The sequence below is a fragment of the Engystomops pustulosus genome, chromosome 1, assembly GCF_040894005.1.
Source record: "Engystomops pustulosus chromosome 1, aEngPut4.maternal, whole genome shotgun sequence".
NCBI classification, from domain to species: domain Eukaryota; kingdom Metazoa; phylum Chordata; class Amphibia; order Anura; family Leptodactylidae; genus Engystomops; species Engystomops pustulosus.
In genome coordinates, this window is record NC_092411.1 from 12,077,431 (window position 1) to 12,096,504 (window position 19,074).

Here is a 19,074-nt window from a genome sequence, read left to right on the forward strand (position 1 = left end):
CGCGGTGCAGCGTTGGGGCCGTGCGTTCCCGGCAGCTTGCGTTGCGAGTGTGATGCGAGTTCATCGCATCACACTCGCTAGTGTGGAAGGGGCCTGAATCTCCCCTCCAGCAACAACCCAACACAGATGGCTACAGATATATAAGGTCTTACTTGGATTTGCCTTGTCTTCCTCTAGGACAGCACAGCAGTGTGAGGACACACCCCAGCTCACAGTTTTAGGCTGCCTTCAGATGCAGTTTTCAAAGCCAAAAGCAGGAATGGATCATAATAGGTGAGAACATATCATTGAGAGAAGTTACTCATCCTCCTTTTTTCACTCGAAAACTGCATCTGAAAAACTGAGCGTGTGAATGCTCCCTTAATCTACAAACTCAGCCACAGATAAAAATTTTTATTTATTTTATTTTATATTTCCTTTTTTCTCCTCTGCATGATGCATCTCACAAATGAACATAGGACCATTGCACAAATTCTTCTTCTACCCCGAGGTGACATATCCGCTGTGTATGGAGTGCACTATAGTGTGGTAATGATATAGATCTGTCCTGTATGTTATATGGGGGGTGTATGGGGGTCACTGTGGTAGCCAGTCTTTAGGGCTGGAGATCCGTGTCCTCCTCAGGGGGTGGACTTGTTCCTGCCGTATGTAGGGTCTGGAGAGGATATCCCGCAGCTTCTGCTGATAGGACTTCTCGGCTCGTAGCCCGGCCTCATGTTCCCTGCGCTCCTCCTCTTTTTCAGCCTCCCGCTGCAGCTGCTGATAGGCGACCTGAGACAGAAGCTGCTGCTGATACTGCCTGGCGTTCTTCAATTGCCTGTGGAGAAGGTCGGAAATACCTTGTTAGACGCCATGAAAAAGGAAAACGCAATGTAAAGGTGTTTTTCCTGAATGTTACAGATAAGTGTGGGCTAGTTGTATGGTATATATACAATTATTGGGGTTATACTCATCATCGTGCCCCTACTCCTGCCCCATCGTGCCCCTACTCCTGCTCCATCGTGCCCCTACTCCTGCCCCATTGTGCCCCTACTCCTGCCCCATTGTGTGTAACCTGTACCAAGCTTATGGCAAGGTCATCAGACTACAGCTATGTCTACCAGCTCCCAAGTCCCCCTTACATGTGATATCATGTATTATGACCTCTTCAGACATATCCTTCTTGTTACTTAGTGTTCTGCCAGTCTAGAGTAACTCTGACAATGCTGTATATTCATGTAAATTAGCCAGGGGCGGGGCCATGACAACTGCTGCACCTTCTATCTTTTTCCTATGCTTCCCAACGCCGCCCTCTTCTACCTTATCATTCACAGCGGGACATACCCATAACCTTGCCTGGCATAGTTATGCATAAAAACCTGGAAACATTAATAATAATTCTTTATTTATATAGCGCTCACAGATTACGTAGCGCTGCACAAAGTCCCTGTCCCCATGGGGCTCACAATCTCATCATCCTACCAGTATGTTTTGTGGGAAGAAACCGGAGTACCCGGAGGAAACCCACGCAAACACAAAGAGAACATGCAAACTCTTTGCAGATGTTGACCTGGGTGGGATTTGAACCCAGGACCCCAGCGCTGCAAGGCAGAAGTGCTACCCGCTCAGCCACTGTGCCGCCCTAACTGACTCATGTGACTACACCATGGAGCAAGCGCAGAGGGATCATAGCCACTGGCGGAGTGGGTGACATTCCCGCACCTGCACACCTGCTGGTTTTTATGCAAAACAACACCGGGCACTGCCGCCTGATGGATACAGCCTCATTATGTATGCGCCACAATGGAGAGGGGGGGGGGGTAGTTGGCTTCCATCAAGTGTTTTCCTCTCATTGTCACATGACTTCAGAGAAGAATATTTTTTATATAGGTAAACAGGAGATTTTTATAATAAAAAAGGGAATTCTAGAAAGGACATTTCTTCGCCTACTTGAGGGGGCTGCTAGTTTAGTGGAGTAAAATCGTATGACATTGTCCTTTTTATGCAAATAGCCTTAGTACGCATTTGAGCTCAAAACACACTGGGGAACATTTACTAAGAACAGCGCAGCCTGTACTAGGTGCAGTTACCTGTGTAGTGTGCAGGGGGCGCCAGATTCAGGAGTTGTGGGGCACGTTCTTAATGAATTTAACGCCCCCTGCAGTCCCACGACAGAGGGCACCACTTCTTTTTTGATGGGGCGAGCAACACAACTCTGTCGGGCTTTGTATGATAAATCTGGCACCGGAGCGCCCCCTTCAGTGCAGAAATTTGTGTCGCATGTAGAATAGTGCAGCCGTAACACAAAAGGGACCCAGCTGCGGACACTTATTAAGTACCTGTGCAAGAAGTTTGTACATGGAAGAATGTGCAAAGTCCGACAGAAATCTGGCGCAAGGACCTTAGTAAATGAGCCCCGCAGAGCTGCACTCTGTCACCCCCCCCACCCCATGGTCTAATCTCCAGCCTTTGAGAATGGTTTTACTGTCACGTGTCACGATGGTGATGGCCACTTACCTTGCACTTCTTTCTGTTTCCAGCTGTTTGTGTTCGGCGATGGCTTTCTCCAGAAGTTCCTTGTCTCGGGCCAGTTCTTCCTGTTGTTTGGCATTGCGCTCCACTAGAAGTATAGAGGGAGAGCTCAGTGCATTGTGGGGCTTCGAAATCCCCCGACAAAACGGCTTCTGTCACTGGAAACACAATGACATCGTCTGATGCCAAGGTAAACCGTGTGCAAGGGAAATGGCTTGATGGATAATTATCCGTGTCCCTGGTCGTCTAGAACAGTGAAGGGATAATTATCTGAATCCCTGGTGGCCTAGAGCAGTGAAGGGATTATTACCAGTATCACTTGTGGTCTAGAGCAGTGAAGGGGTTATCAGTAACCCTGGTGGTCTAGAGCAGTGAAGGGGTTATCAGTTACCCTGGTGGTCTAGAGCAGTGAAGGGATAATTATCTGTATCCCTGGTGGCCTAGAGCAGTGAGGGGGTTATCAGTAACCCTGGTGGTCTAGAGCAGTGAAGGGGTTATCAGTTACCCTGGTGGTCTAGAGCAGTGAAGGGGTTATCAGTATCCCTGGTGGTCTAGAGCAGTGAGGGGGTTATCAGTAACCCTGGTGGTCTAGAGCAGTGAAGGGGTTATCAGTATCCCTGGTGGTCTAGAGCAGTGAGGGGGTTATCAGTAACCCTGGTGGTCTAGAGCAGTGAAGGGGTTATTATCAGTAACCCTGGTGGTCTGGAGCAGTGAGGGGGTTATCAGTTACCCTGGTGGTTTAGAGCAGTGAGGGGGTTATCAGTAACCCTGGTGGTCTAGAGCAGTGAGGGGGTTATCAGTATCCCTGGTGGTCTAGAGCAGTGAAGGGGTTATCAGTAACCCTGGTGGTCTAGAGCAGTGAGGGGGTTATCAGTAACCCTGGTGGTCTAGAGCAGTGAGGGGGTTATCAGTAACCCTGGTGGTCTAGAGCAGTGAGGGGGTTATCAGTAACCCTGGTGGTCTGGAGCAGTGAGGGGGTTATCAGTAACCCTGGTGGTTTAGAGCAGTGAGGGGGTTATCAGTAACCCTGGTGGTTTAGAGCAGTGAGGGGGTTATCAGTAACCCTGGTGGTCTAGAGCAGTGAAGGGGTTATCAGTAACCCTGGTGGTCTAGAGCAGTGAGGGGGTTATCAGTAACCCTGGTGGTCTAGAGCAGTGAGGGGGTTATCAGTAACCCTGGTGGTCTAGAGCAGTGAGGGGGTTATCAGTAACCCTGGTGGTCTAGAGCAGTGAAGGGATAATTATCTGTATCCCTGGTGGCCTAGAGCAGTGAGGGGGTTATCAGTAACCCTGGTGGCCTGGAGCAGTGGAGGGGTTATCAGTAACCCTGGTGGTCTAGAGCAGTGAGGGGGTTATCAGTAACCCTGGTGGTCTAGAGCAGTGAAGGGATAATTATCTGTATCCCTGGTGGCCTAGAGCAGTGAGGGGGTTATCAGTAACCCTGGTGGCCTGGAGCAGTGGAGGGGTTATCAGTAACCCTGGTGGTCTAGAGCAGTGAGGGGGTTATCAGTAACCCTGGTGGTCTAGAGCAGTGAAGGGATAATTATCTGTATCCCTGGTGGCCTAGAGCAGTGAGGGGGTTATCAGTAACCCTGGTGGTCTGGAGCAGTGAGGGGGTTATCAGTTACCCTGGTGGCCTAGAGCAGTGAGGGGGTATCAGTAACCCTGGTGGTCTAGAGCAGTGAGGGGGTTATCAGTAACCCTGGTGGTCTAGAGCAGTGAGGGGGTTACCAGTAACCCTGGTGGTCTGGAGCAGTGAGGGGGTTATCAGTAACCCTGGTGGCCTAGAGCAGTGAGGGGGTTACCAGTAACCCTGGTGGTCTAGAGCAGTGAGGGGGTTACCAGTAACCCTGGTGGTCTAGAGCAGTGAGGGGGTTATCAGTAACCCTGGTGGTCTGGAGCAGTGAAGGGGTTAATCTAGCTATCCCTGGAGGTCTAGAGCAGTGAAGGGGTTAATCTAGCTATCCCTGGTGATCTAGGATCATGAAGGGATTACAATCAGTATTCTTGTTGGTCTAGGAGAAAGAATGGATTACTATCAGTACCCCTGGTGGTCTAGATTAGAGAATGGGTAAATAGCGGTATCATTGGGGCACTGAGCCCCATGAGCACATATCCCTTACGTTTCTCTTGAATCTGCTGGCGTCTGGTCTCCATGACGTCTCTCATCAGTCGGTTCCGGGCCTCCTTCTCCAGCCTCATCTGTTCGGCCCGCTTGGCCCAGGATTTCTCCAATTCTGCCTCAATAAGTTTATCCATTTCTTTTTCTTGCCTCTTCTCCTCCTCCAGCTGCTGCGCCAGGTACTGCCGGTATATCTGCTGCTCCCTCTGTAGCTCCAACTACAACAAGGAGCACGGGTCATGTTACCGGACCTCCATACAGCGCATCTCATAATATGATTGCATTCATTAAATCCTTTATAAGAAGCTTAGTTCCAAGTTATATTGCTACAGTTTGAATAAATACAGTATACAGTGAGTGCCCCCTAGTGGTGACTTCAAGCTTACAGAATCCAAGATTTATGGGGGTTTATCCTTAAAGGAACACTCCAGTAACAGCTTATTCACTGAATTATACCTTGTGCAGGGGCTGAAGGGAGGAGCAGGAGTCCAGGTTCTAGGAATGCAATGAAATTGAGTCCTGCTCCTCCCTTCAGGTCCTGCACCATAATATTATTCAATGAACAGCTGTGACTGGAGTGTCCCTTTAAAGGTGCCTGGATCCATGAGTAAGTGTCCCTGGTTAATCATGATGGATTTTGATGCTAGATTTCCTTAATGTTTGATTCCAGCACTGTTATTCATGTCTGTGAGAGTGCTAGTGATACCCGAGCGCTGTGCTTGGCTAGTCAATAGACACTGAAGGGACTACACACCTCCTCCTCCTTTCCTGGGAACACCATGACCATGGTTTTCATGACTGATGGGGGTCCCAACAAAAACTTCCTAGAACCCTAGACCATCATTTCTAGAAGTTAGACCTGACTCCTTGCACCCCAAAGAGAACAAAGTCCACTTTACAGGATGTGGATTTGTCATTAAAAGAATTAAATCAAAGTAAGGGATAACTTTTTAAACTTGATTCAGCTTTTTTAAAAAGACATGTACCACCAGGATGAAGGATTGTAAACCAAGTAGACTTACCTGTTGGTAGGATCTCTCCCCTCCCCTCTGGCAGGATCTGTTCTTCATTCAGCTTATCTCCTGGTGTTTAAAATCATGCAAATGAGCCTGAGGGGCTCCAGGTTCTATTAACATGTATGAAGCCTGGAGCCCCTAAGGTTCATTTGCATAATTTTTCTTAAAAACAGGGGTATAGGAAGCTTAAAGAAGAGACGATCCTGCCAGAGAGGACACACACCAGCATGTCTGTGTGCTGGGTTTACAATCCTTTATCTGGGTAGTAGAATTCACATCCTGTAGAGTGATAGCCTCGGACATGTCATCACTTTCTGATCGCCAGGGACACAGTGCTGATGGACTTAGAAGTCCATATGGTACCACATCATAACTGCAGCCCCTTATCCTCAGGGGACCAGTGCTGATCATGAGGTGACGGCATCTCCTCGCTATATGATGGAGAAATCCCTTGCGCAGGCGGAGATGTTACCTTGCGCAGGCGCCTCTCCTGGCTGTCATCGTGGCTGTCCTGCATTATCTGCTCCATGATCTTCATGTCCAGCACCAGCTCCTCCTGCTGTTCTTGGGCCAGACGCTTCATCTTCAGGCGGACGGAGCGGTCCAGCATGTTCCTGACCTGTGACTGCTTCTGCTGCTTCTCCCGCAGAGCGCGCTCGTCCTCCAGCTTCATCAGTTTCCTCTGCTCCACCTGCCGGAGAGAGAACATTACTAACAATATTCCCCCTGGACAGTCACAGTCAGTGCTTGTTGGATCGGCTGTTCGGCTCCCAATCTGGAAATATGTCCGGGTCAGAGGCCGAACCCGAACTCTGTAGTGGTTACCAGTAGATGAGCCTCCTCCTCCTTCAGCCTCTTCTCCTCCATCCTCTGAGCCTCGGCCGCGGCCCTCTGGACCTGCAGGACATCTAACATCTCTCGGGTCAGCTCCATCTGCCGCTGTGTCTTCTTCTCTTCGTGTTCCACTTTGGCCAGTCGATCCTTCTCCCAGAGTTCGGCAAAGAGCATGTCCTCCTCCTTCTTCTGCCTCTCCAGCTCCTCCTTCAGTGCCAGCTGCGCCATCCTCTCTGTACACACCTCATCCTGATGCATCTTTGACTTGAGAGCTCGCAATTCCTCGCATTGCTCCCTAAAAAATGCAACACATCAGTTTAATCTTTGGCTCAACTTCTGGACATCCCTTCAATGAAGGTAAAAAAGTAGAGCGTCACCTATAGGTAAATAGTAATGTATATTAATAGTAGATACCTATAGGTGGCGCTAGTAACACAAATCTCTTCCATCTGGAGAAGATCTAATTTGCAGACATTTTCACAAATAAGTGAATCTCCACAAGGAAATCCATAAATTATTACTGCTCCTACTGTACTCCAGTCACATCTCAATCTTTAATCTATACTGTCACCATTTATGGCTATGTTCACACTGCACAATCTGGTCTTTATAGCCTCATCATGGCGTCATATTATTTGGAAGTGTGTGCAACTTTCTAATGAACGTAGTCTTTACTTTTGTGTTCTGGGATTCCTGCTTGCTGTAAGTGAATGGATACATTCACAGTAACAGAAAACGCATCGTAATCCCATGTAGATGACATTATCTACCATCAGAATCCAACAAGATAAACCAGGGACACTTACTCATAGATCCAGGCACCGTGGTATCTTCTTATATGTGTTATCCATGGCCTCCTTCCTTCTAAAATCAACATTGGGAATTATGCTAATGAACCTGAAGGGCTCTGGGGGCCTATCAGAGCCTCTATGTGCTGTAGCTTCACAGCCTGTTACACTGTCTGATGTAATCTACCACAGTGGAAAAGGGAAGTGCTCCAACACAGAGTAACAGCCAGTGCAGCTAAAGCACAGAAAGGCTCTGGTAATGTCCCAGTGACCTTCAGGCTAATTAACATAAGTGTAAAATTGATCTTAGAAGGAAGGAGGCAATGGATAACAAATAAGAAGATTTCCACAGTCACAGTACATGGACCCATGAGTGATGGATCATGATGGATTTTGACAGAAGATTTTCTGTAATTAATGGAACTGCAGGACCAGTAGACACCCTGCATCTCCTATCACTGTCTATGGGACTTCTGGATTGCAGCCTACAGATGTACCATTCATTTAGAGAAACAGGCCCCTTATGGTTGGGGTCCCTGCAGTCAGACCACTCACTGATGAGGGAACCCAGAATTAAATATCGGGTCTCGGTGCGTCCCGCGGGAACCAGACATATTACCTGATTGGCGCTTATGCAGCAAATCTGGCAAATTGATGCCCCTACCTACTAGCCTCAGATGTGATTGGTCAGTAGAAAACCTATTTACAGCCATGGCTAGTAATCAGTGCCGTCATTTTCCAGGTTGGCTGCCAATCTGGCAATAGGTTCAGGTCGCAAGGGATGCAGCTGAACCAGAACTGCCACTGGTTCAGCTGTCGTGTTAGAGGACTTACGACAACCTCGTAAAATCCTCTGTAGTGCATGTTACTTCAGTGCACAGAGGATCAAGGCTCATGTAGATTTGGTAAACAAGTTGTCCCCCTTCAAAGATGTCCGCCACGTACCTGAACTGCTGGTCGCGTTTCTCTGCCACTATCTCCAGCCTTTCCTTCTCTCTTCTCTCTCTCAGACTCTTGGCCCGTTCTCTCATCTTGGCCTGTCTCTCCAGGGTGGTCTCCTCCATAGACTCCATCTCCTTGATGTGCTCCAGCTCTTCTGTCTCCAGCAACACCTTCAGCCTGAGAGAGAAGAAAACTCCGGTCAGCTGCAGCGCATGTGCACATGTCACTACATGACGGCACAGCTACAGCGGGCTCGGAAACACCAGGAAATGAGTATACCCCCAGATGGGGGTCCGTGCCTGTATTATAGCACCCTGGTCATATACACAGATCTGGAGACAAGGCGATATCTTTGCCATCCTTCAGCACAATTTTTGCAGTGTGGCCAGGGCATAATCCTGCTGAAAGATGCTGGGACAGTACTGCCATAAGGGATGTAGAATGGGTCTATAGAATGGTTAGGTAGGTGGTGCATGTCCCAGCGACACCCACATGATGCCAGGACACAAGGTGTCTCAGAGGAACATTGCCAGAGCATTACACTGCCAGTGCCAATGTCTTCTTCCCATAATGTGGGGGTACTATGTCTGACACTATTACAGAAGTAGCTGACAATTAAACCAGGGACATTACTCATAGATCCAGACACAGTGACTGTGGTAATATTCTTATATTTGTTATCCACGGCCTCCTTTCTCCTATAATCAACTTTTAAAATTATACTAATGAGCCAGACAGGCTCTGGGGCATTACCAGAGCCTCTCCGTGCTGCTGCTTTACAGGCTGTTACACTGTCTCCCCTCCCTTCACCTGCTGTAATCCCACACAGTGGGAGGGGGAAGCCTGCAAAGCTGCAGCACGGAGGAGCTCTGGTAGCACCCCCAGAGCGTGTCTGTTTCATTAGCATAATTTTAAAACTTGATTTTAGAAGGAAGGTGCCCATAAATTAATATAAGAAGATACCACAGTCCCGGTGCCAGGGTCTAGGAGTAAATGTCCCTGGTTTATCAGGATGGATTCTGATGGTAGATTTCCTTTACAGAAGTGATTGACACACTTATGTAGGACTGTGGCTAACAATATTGTGGAGGGGGTGCTGTGACTGACTCTTTTATGGGGTACACTTGGAGGATACTGTGTCACCCTTAATTATGGAGGTGCTGACAGTATTAATAGGGTGCTGTACCATGGCTGTGTGTTGAAACTTTTCTATCTTTTAAACATCATTCCAGTGTCAGTCTCTTAATAATAATAATCTTTATTTCTATAGTCCCATCATATTCTGTAGCTCTTTACATATCATCGGGGACATATACAGATAAAATAGTACATTACAATAGGAGTCATATGGAACAGTAGGAGTGAGGTCCCTGCTTCCAGGAGCTTACAGTCTCTTGTGCTCAGGTTGAGGTAGTACACCTGTGTAGCGCTCACCTGTCCCGGCGCTCCTCTATCTGCATGCGGTAGTCCTCCATGGTCTCGCAGACCTTCCTCTGCACCCGGTTGTGCAGCATCTTGTGGTCTGTGATCCGCTCCCATCTGCTCTTCATGTCTTTCAGGTCGATGTCTTTGGTGAAGGCCAACATCTGCTCCCGGAGGTCGTCCTGCCGCCTCCTCTCCAGGATGATGTAGTCTTGGGGTCGACTGGAGGGGAATTTCGCTTTCTGTATTAAGAAGAACAGATACTGAGCATTTACCTGTCCCAGTGCTCGCCGACTGTAACCTGCCAGGCTACGCCACATGTATAGACACTGCCGAAATCCTACTGGCAGATGCACTAACAGTCTCCCAGAAGGGTAATAATTCTCCTCTTACCAGGAGAATGAAATTAATAGACATATATTTATACAAGAAAATCCATAAGGCCACTGTTTTCTGTGATTAAATAGGGGCCCTTGTCTCATTCTGCTCCCATCACTACATTATATGGGACCTGATCCAATTCTGCCCCCATGGCTGCATTATAGAGCTTCCATGTCCCATTCTGTTTCCATGGCTGCATTTTAGGGGTCCCTGTCCCATTCTGCTCCCATGGCTGCATTATAGAGCTTCCATGTCCCATTCTGTTTCCATGGCTGCATTTTAGGGGTCCCTGTCCCATTCTGCCCCCATGGCTGCATTTTAGGGGTCCCTGTCCCATTCTGCTCCCATGGCTGCATTATAGGAGTCCCTGTCCCATTCTGCTCCCATGGCTGCATTATAGGGGTCCTTGTCCGATTCTGATCCCATTGCTGCATTATAGGGGTCCTTGTCAGATTCTGATCCCATTGCTGCATTATAGGGGTCCCTGTCCCTTTCTGCTCCCATCGCTGCATTATAGGGGTCCCTGTCCCATTCTGCTCCCATGGCTGCATTTTAGGGGTCCCTGTCCCATTCTGCTCCCATGGCTGCATTATAGGGGTCCTTGTCCGATTCTGATCCCATTGCTGCATTATAGGGGTCCCTGTCCCATTCTGCTCCCATCGCTGCATTATAGGGGTCCCTGTCCCATTCTGATCCCATCACTGCATTATAGGGGTCCCTGTCCCATTCTGCTCCCATCACTGCATTATAGGGGTCCCTGTCCCATTCTGCTCCCATCACTGCATTATAGGGGTCCCTGTCCCATTCTGCTCCCATCACTGCATTATAGGGGTTCTGGTCCCTCCGTGGGTCGATATATTATAGTAATTTTTTTAAAGAACATCATCAAACTTATATATACAGGTCAGGGGCCTCTATAATTCCACATATAGAAAAAGGAGGGTTGATGGCCCTTGCAGACTTCATTTCTGGAGCCACAACAAGAACCTTTCATACTGAGCCCACAGCATGAGAGGTGGGTGATCCTGGGCAGTCTATGGGTGGCCGCTTGATGGCCACATTACTAGGAATGAATGGAGACGGCCTGTGACCGGCACACAGCTGCCCTCCAATTCTGCTGATAACCTCTCCAGCAGGTACAGGGCTACTGCAGCCTCACACACTTCACTTCTCCCATCCTCAGGACCACCATGCCCGGGTAATGCCTCTGCAGTAACGTTTCCACTGCAGCTACTACACACACCCTCTGGTTTGTCGGGGCACACCTCGACCTAACAAGTGTTACAGACACTGGTAGAGGCGTTGATGAGACATCTGCATACTGACATATAATAATACTGTCATACTGTGACAAAACATTAAACCATAACTGGCCCACACTAAAATATCACGGACTACCCATAAAGTGAACAAATAATTATGTCATATACTATCACTGCCATAAAGTATGTAGACAGACGCTCCATAGTCCACAAATAAAACAGTGACACAGCGCTGAAATAATACCACCACAAGGTGCCCACAGTATTGTTAAAGTGCACAAATGATTGTCACATATCCAAATAATAGTCACACACTATCCAACTTTTAGTGCCATAAATTATGCCAAAATAATACCTCCATAATGCTTATCATACCATGATATGCCCTAATAATACCGCCGTATAGTCTATAGTGTTATCATGGACTACAAAAATATCAGAAGCCATAGATTATGCACACTACCACACTATGCCCAAATAATACCACCAAAATGTGGCAAAATAATACTGCCATCCAGTGCCCAAATAACACTGCCATAATAGGGCCAAATATTACCGTCACACTATGCCAAAAAAATACCTCCCCACTATACCCGAGTAACACTGCCACACTATGCCCAGATAATAACAGAATAATGTGCCCAAATAATTCTGCCACCCAGTAGCTAAATAATACTGCCATACTATACTTAAATAATACAGCAATAATATGCTCAAATACTACTGTTATCCAGTGCCCAAATAATACCACCAAATACCAAACTATTCCCAAATATAACCAACATATTGGGGCTCATTTACTAGGGGTCCACGGATCGCATTTTCGTCGGGTTTCCCGACGATTTCCGTGTGGTGCCGCATTTAACAGGGGTTTTTGGCGCAGCTGCGTCGGCTTTCACGCGACACAAATCAGGGGGCGGGCTGTCAGACAAGGAAGGATTTAACATTCAAATTGTGTCGCAAGACAACGCACTTACATGCACCAGGAAGAAGAAGGTGAACTTGCGCCGGACTTCATCTTCGCCGGAGCGTCCGGATCGGGGATCTCAACAGGACCGGGTAAGTAAATGTGCACCATTGTTCCCGCACATATTCGCTATAATGTGCCCAAATAATACCGCCATACTATGCCCAAATAATACCGCCATACTGTGCTCATACAAGACCAAATATAACCAACATACTGTGCCCACATACCGCCATAATATGCCCCAGATAATACCGCCATGCTGTGCCCACCACATCTTACCACGGCCACATTGTGGGGTGCGGGTCCAGTAACCTCCCGGCAGCGCGGTCTCGTCCTCTGGCTTAGTAACATGGCGTCCAGCGTCCTGGAAGATATAGATAAGATGAAAAGACGCCTCCCGCAGAATTTTACCAGAATTATTCCCCCTAAAATTTGTCATTTTTTCATTTATTTTTTGTAGATTTGTAGACGTTGCTGAGTCGGACGGACGTGTCTGTCGTCAGTGGCAAAAAGAAGGGAAAAGCTTAAAAACGGAGGCGAAAAATCTTCCAACGTTTTTATCTTCTCTATTAATCGAACAGATTCTGACAACCCCCTCACTGCAATGTATATTACACCCGCACAGAGCACGCTGGGGGTTGTAGTCCTCCCGTATTACCGTCACTCCCGGGGATCATCCGATGCGGAGACTCTGCTGTATACGGTTACCAGGTAACAGCGACTCCGGAAGTGACGTTTCCGGTGTCCTAGGCACCACGTGTAAACAAGCGGCGGCGGCGGATGTTGCGCGCGTCTGACAGCAGGGGGCGCGCGTGTGACACGCATGGATAGCGGCTGCACTGCGCATGACAAATCTGACTGGCAATGACTGGGGCTTCAAGGGGTTGTCCATTTAGCACCATGATCTCCAATCTTTTGCTATACAAGTCTGAGGCATGCTGGGAGTTGTACTTTAGACTGCTGACCAAGCACAACCTGCTTTACCTATCATCCATCCATTTAACTGAATATAAAATCTTTATACAAGTACCTTATACGCAAAGCAGGACATGCTGAGCAAATATGCACTCTATTAACCCTTTCATGACCAAGTCATTTTCATGGGGTTTTTTTTAACTTTCCGGGTTTTTTTTACTCCCTTCTTTCCAAAAAAAAAATCCCATAATTTTTATTTTTCCATGGACAGAACTGTATGAGGCTTGTGATCTATGAATTACTTGCTGTAGATGATCCTGTCAACTCATGGGACCTTTAAAGGGGTTTCTTATTAAATATATGGCTGACCTACCATTGTTAGATAAGGTTTTCAATATCTCATTGGTGGGGACTGACAGGTGGCACTTGTTGATCAGCAGTTACCAAAGCCAGAAGCAGGGGCGTAACTACAGCGGTAGCAGCCATTGCAGCAGCTATGGGGCCCACAGTGTCAGGGGGCCCCGTCATCCGACCTGACACTATAGAATGAAGAATGTGCACCATTATATTCATATTACGCTGCACATTGCGGTGTATATATGCTGTATATGTGTGTGTATCTGTGATGTGTATATGCTATATGTATATGGTGTATGGTGTGTATAAATACAGTACGTTTTGTGTGTATGTAAGCTATATGTCTGTATATGGCACTGTATGTGTGTATATGTGAGGTGTATATGCTCTATATGTGAGTAACAGTATATAATTGTGTATGTATAAGTGATGAACTGTATGTTTATGTATATAGGAATGTAATATATCTTTAAGCCGGCAGGGGGTCCCCCTTCAGAAGCCTGCTATGGGGCCCTGCCTCTCCTAGTTACACCACTGGCCATTATCTGTACGGTGGCCATGCCAGGTTACTGCAACTCATCTCTTATTCACTTCCTCCAATAAAACTGACACAAATCTGGATTTTTTTTCTGCTATAATTTCAGAGATTCAGATATAAACTACCCCATGGATAGGAAATGGTCAATAACAGAACATGTAGAGCAGTGCCGGATATCCGTCAGATCGGACCCACTGAAAAACACTATCAAAGCTCAAACCTGATTTTACAGAGGCATATGATCTTTTATGATCTGTGACTCCCATCACGTGATCTCGTTATGTTGGATATACAAGAAGGAAGTTCAAAGTACAGAGAGCTGAACACTTGTCCCATATGAAGAACAAATTTAATAAGCCATAGTTATACTGTGAAAACCAGAATAGTCTGGGGACCAGGACTCCCAGCAGCACAGTCCTCTACAGTCATCTAAGGGCCAGTCCTCATCCGCGTTTTTGCTTCCTCTTTGCAGTTTCTCTTTAAAAATTGCATGGATAAGGGATCCGTTATTTTTCCCATTGATTTCAATGGTGTCCGTTAGTATCCGTTTTTACATCTTCCGTTATTTGAGTGGATAGTTGGACGCAAACTACTGAGCTTTTTCTTTTCTTCAAAAATAACGCAAAGCTAATGGCAGACTCCTTTCCGTCAGAATATTTACATTGTTTTCTAAGTAAGGCTAAATTCACACTACCGTTCCTTCCTTCCGTCAAAAAAGCCAACAATGGAGATTTAACGTATCAGTTTAAAATCCCATTGACATCAATGTAAATGTTATGTCATCCGTTGTGGTCAGTTTTGTCATGCATCCATTATCCAAGCATTTTTTCCATCCGTCATTTTTTTGGTTGAAAAAACGCATGGATAACGGATCGCTGTCTAAACTGACCGTAACGGATGACATAACATTTCCATTTATATCAATAAGATTTTTAATTGATACGTTAGACCTCCGTTCTTCACTTTATTTTAATGGAGGTAAGGAATCGAGGTTTTAACTGTAGTGTGAAGCCTAAAACGGGTGCTCTTGATTTGTATCAGTTTTTTTCACCAATTATCCATCCACTTTTTCATACTGAGCGTCCTCTGATTGTACATTTCAGCATTTCAATACGACCTCTAGTGCCTAAAGCAGCGAAATTAAAAAAAAAAAAAAAAACAGATGGCTATGATATAATGAAAAACAGAAACTAACTGATACTAAAAGATTTAAGGTTTCCGTTTTTTAAATGGATCCATTGAAGTTATCAGGTAATATCCAGACATCTGTTTAAAACTAAACTGCAAAATGGAACCAAAAACGCTCATGGGACTACAGATGACTATAATGCTGTGAGTCACATTTACTTACCCGGTCCGGGGAGTTCACCGAAAGTGCTTTGTCCTTGTATAATGCCCTGTGCCGCGATTCACATGTGCCCGATATCCTGCATGTTTCGCTTCCCCGCTCAGGTCCCCGGAGTTCACCTTCTTCTTCCTGGTGCATGTAAGTGCATTGGATGCACTTCAATTTGAAAGTTAAATCCTGCGCTCAGTCCAAATCAGTCGGAAGCCAGCGAAACTGTGCCAAAATCTGATCGGGTGCGACAAAAACCCAGCACAGACACTTGTTAAATACCTGCCAAAGTGATCTAATCCCTGAAAACAGCCCACAGTCCAACAAAAGTGCGAACCGTGACCGTTAGTATCTTGGAGTATCAAGTGTATCTTGGAGCTTTGCTTGATTGTATGAGTTAACATCGCATTTATATCATGTTTATGTCTTGTCATGTATCAGTAGAGGTCTGGACTCTGGGGATAGGGATGTAATGTTACCACTGTACAAGGCATTGGTTCCGCCTCACCTGGAATATGCCGTCCAGTTCTGAGCTCCGGTCCATAAAAAGGAGGCCCTGGAGCTGGAGAGGGTTCAACGTAGAGCCACAAAAATTATAAGGGGTATGGAGGGTGACCCCTCCATACAAAACAGCAGCGCACGGTTGAGCTCAGGCGATGGTCACAGCAGGGACAGCAGAGAGCTTCAAGAAGGGTCTAGATGCCTTTTTACACCTAAATAACATTGATGGCTATGTTATGTAGAACTGTTTCTCCTAAATCCCTTCCTCATCGAATCCCTTCCCTTCCTTGGTTGAACTTGATGGACATGTGGTTTTTTTTCAGCAGTATAAACTAGGAAACTATAATATTGTAAATATAATGTAAAAATTGTGTAATCGTATGTATTTGGTCTAAGCTCCTCTCTGCAGCCTTTAAATTGCGTTTCCAAACCTGCAGGTTACAATTTGCTACATCTCTTTACACATCTAGATACATTTTGCTGCTTCTATATAAATTGCTGATCATCCTTCATCCCCAGTGCTTTCTGATCTCTCCCCATTGTACTCCGAGGACTCGCAGAGCAGCCGCTCTCCACTGATCTAATCCCAGTCCCTCCTCCATTACACAATCCCCAGACTCGTGACCACAGCAGCACATGACCCGACATTGTTAAAAACACATGACATAGGTGTATACGGCAGATAGCAGCGGTATGAGCTCAGCCGGCCTTGGAGCTGACTATCTACTGGAAGAAGAGACTCTGGACTATAAGCAGGTGGTGGAAGTACCTGTCATGCCCACTATCTCTGTCATGGCTGTAAATCTGCAAAATCTAATATTAAAACTTAACATACTGTAAATAAAGGCTGATAATGATCTCCATACGCTCCCTATAAATATTATATTATGGATCCCTATAGCAATGGGCTTTAGAGGTTTGGGGAGATGGCAGGGAGCACCACTGACACCAGAGACTCCGAAGACTTGAAGCTTCTGGATATTGGACGCTGAGCGTTAAAGCCCAGTACTCAGCGTTCAATATAATGGATGCAGATCGCTAAGGGGTTAAATTTTTACGATGTGCCAGGAAGAGGGGCTTCTGGGTCTCTTAATCATCAGAACCAGTGGTACAACCCTATAGTTTCCCTGTCAACACATCACTCAACACTAGGGATTGGGCCATTGGTGAACTGGAGACATAGGGGCTCATTTACTAAGGGTCCGAATGCCGCACTTTCGTTGGGTTTCCCGAATATTTCCGCTTTGCGCCGAATTTCCCTGGGATATTTGCACACGCGATCAGATTGTGGCGCATCGCCGCCGCGACAAAAATTGTGGGGCGTGGCCGCGGAATTTAAAAAATAATTTGTGTTGCAAGATCAAGTATTTACATGCACCAGGAAGAAGGTGAACTCCCTAAATGTGCCACTTAGGGTCCATACTTGGCCTGGGAAACTTGCTTCATGTGTCGGCCACGGTCCCTCGACTGACCATGTCTTGTCCGACCTGAGCGTATAGCATCTTAGTGATTTATGAAGATCACAAGTCAAATGCCTTCAGGTCGGGAAGACCATGAGACCACAAATTCTTTGCTCTAAATATTGGTGTCTTAAAGGTCTGTAAACAACAGGAACCAAGAAAGAGGACAATAAAACCATTGTTTAACAATGGTCAAGGCTTAAAAGATCTGAACACCAGTTAATAGACCACCAGACATAGGCTCCAAGGCCATCAAAATGTATACTGATAAAGGAATGGTGACTGTTCCAATAAGGGCGTGTTCACACATTATTGCGTTTTGGATACGTTTTTTTAAATGCGTCCGAAATGCAAGTGGGAGGGGCTAGACCCAAACGCGTAAACCTTTCCACCGTGTTGGGTCTCAGGTATTTGTCACTGATGATCACTTGATAAAAACTGAGCCTCATGATGTCAGGACTCTAGATACAAATAACTGGGTAACTAAGAGTGGCTAGGAAATGGTTAACCAATGGCTACCAAGAATGTGCCGTAACCACCCAATGGATATCAGCACATGGATTGTAACTCATTGAACATCAGGAACTGGACATCAGGTACTGGGTCTCCAAACTGTACACCAAGGACTGAAGTGTAAACCACCAGGGACCGGTCTATCCGGTCTACGGATAGAAATCACCTTGTTCCCAATTGTATCAGTTTATGTATAAATTACTCTGCAAGGAGTTTAGTGAGTAACAAATCCTTTATATTTCTGAAGTGTTCATACGTTGCGGTTAAATTGTGTTTACAAAGTGTTTACACTACGTTAACACCACATTCAATGTTAACACATTGCATGAATGACGCCACCCTGTATCTTTCTTGTAGATTTGTATCGTTTCTGTTTTTTTGTTGCTAATTTTTCTCTTGTTTTCCCTTTTTTTTCCAATCACATGTAACACCATCATTTCCTATGACAAGGCTATTTTTGCGCGCTGTGGCAGACATCTGGTCAGTGACTGTCACATGGTTATCACAAATGCGACAAAGTCACCAGTGCAGCGCCGTAATGTACAGAGACAAATTGTGTCATTTTTATTTTTATCTATCTACCATCTATCTATCTCATATCTATCTATCTATCTATCTCATATATATCTATCTATCTATCTCTTATCTATCTATCTCTTATCTATCTATCTATCTATCTCATATCTATCTATCTCATATCTATCTATCTATCTATCTATCTCATATCTATCTATCTCATATCTATCTATCTATCTATCTCATATCTATCTATCTCATATCTATCTATCTCTCTATCTATCTCATATCTATCTATCTATCTATCTATCTATCTCATATCTATCTATCTCTTATCTATCTATCTATCTAATATCTATCTATCTCCTATCTATCTCCTATCTATCTATCTATTTCATATCTATCTATCTATCTATCTATCTATCTATCTATCTATCTATCTATCTATCTATTCAATGGGCAGATTTCTCTTAGGCTGCATTCAGACAAGCGTATGGGGCAGGCACACATCCGCCGCAATGGAGAGGTGGAGTGGTGACCCTTCCCCTCCCCATAGAAATGCATTGCATACGGGACATGTCCTATTTTTTCCCGTGTACAGAGCGGGATCACCATATTGTTCCATGCGGTCATTGCCACCTATGGGGGATGTATGGGTCACAAGCTTGCGGCAATATATACATCCCCCATA

General features: G+C 45.9%; 1 protein-coding gene across 3 annotated transcripts; it reads right to left on the reverse strand.

Annotated features, from left to right (window-relative positions):
• Positions 1-386: 386 nt before the first annotated feature.
• CFAP53 (cilia and flagella associated protein 53) lies at positions 387-15,597 on the reverse strand. Of its 3 annotated transcripts, none has more exons than XM_072133280.1 (9): positions 15,409-15,597; positions 12,527-12,611; positions 9,647-9,876; positions 8,216-8,389; positions 6,474-6,777; positions 6,121-6,339; positions 4,634-4,850; positions 2,497-2,599; positions 387-817 (listed from the first exon to the last, which is right to left on the reverse strand). In XM_072133280.1, the coding sequence occupies exons 2-9, from the start codon at positions 12,596-12,598 to the stop codon at positions 577-579; spliced, it is 1,560 nt and encodes a 519-aa protein (XP_071989381.1). In that variant the 5' UTR covers positions 12,599-12,611; positions 15,409-15,597; the 3' UTR covers positions 387-576. The 3 variants fall into 3 exon arrangements, with proteins under 3 accessions (XP_071989381.1, XP_071989375.1, XP_071989369.1); XM_072133274.1 differs by lacking the exon at positions 15,409-15,597 and adding an exon at positions 12,906-12,999; XM_072133268.1 differs by lacking the exon at positions 15,409-15,597 and adding an exon at positions 12,863-12,939.
• Between the last annotated feature and the right edge of the window lie 3,477 nt (positions 15,598-19,074).

Coding starts and splice junctions, on each gene's coding strand:
- CFAP53 (XM_072133268.1), bottom strand. CDS start 12,924: ATGATCCCCGGGAGTGACGGTAATACGGGAGGACTACAACCCCCAGCG. Junction 6,340..6,473: donor AGGAGGAGGCTCATCTACTG/GTAACCACTACA, acceptor TCTCTCCGGCAG/GTGGAGCAGAGGAAACTGAT. Junction 818..2,496: donor GAAACAGAAAGAAGTGCAAG/GTAAGTGGCCAT, acceptor CCTTCTCCACAG/GCAATTGAAGAACGCCAGGC.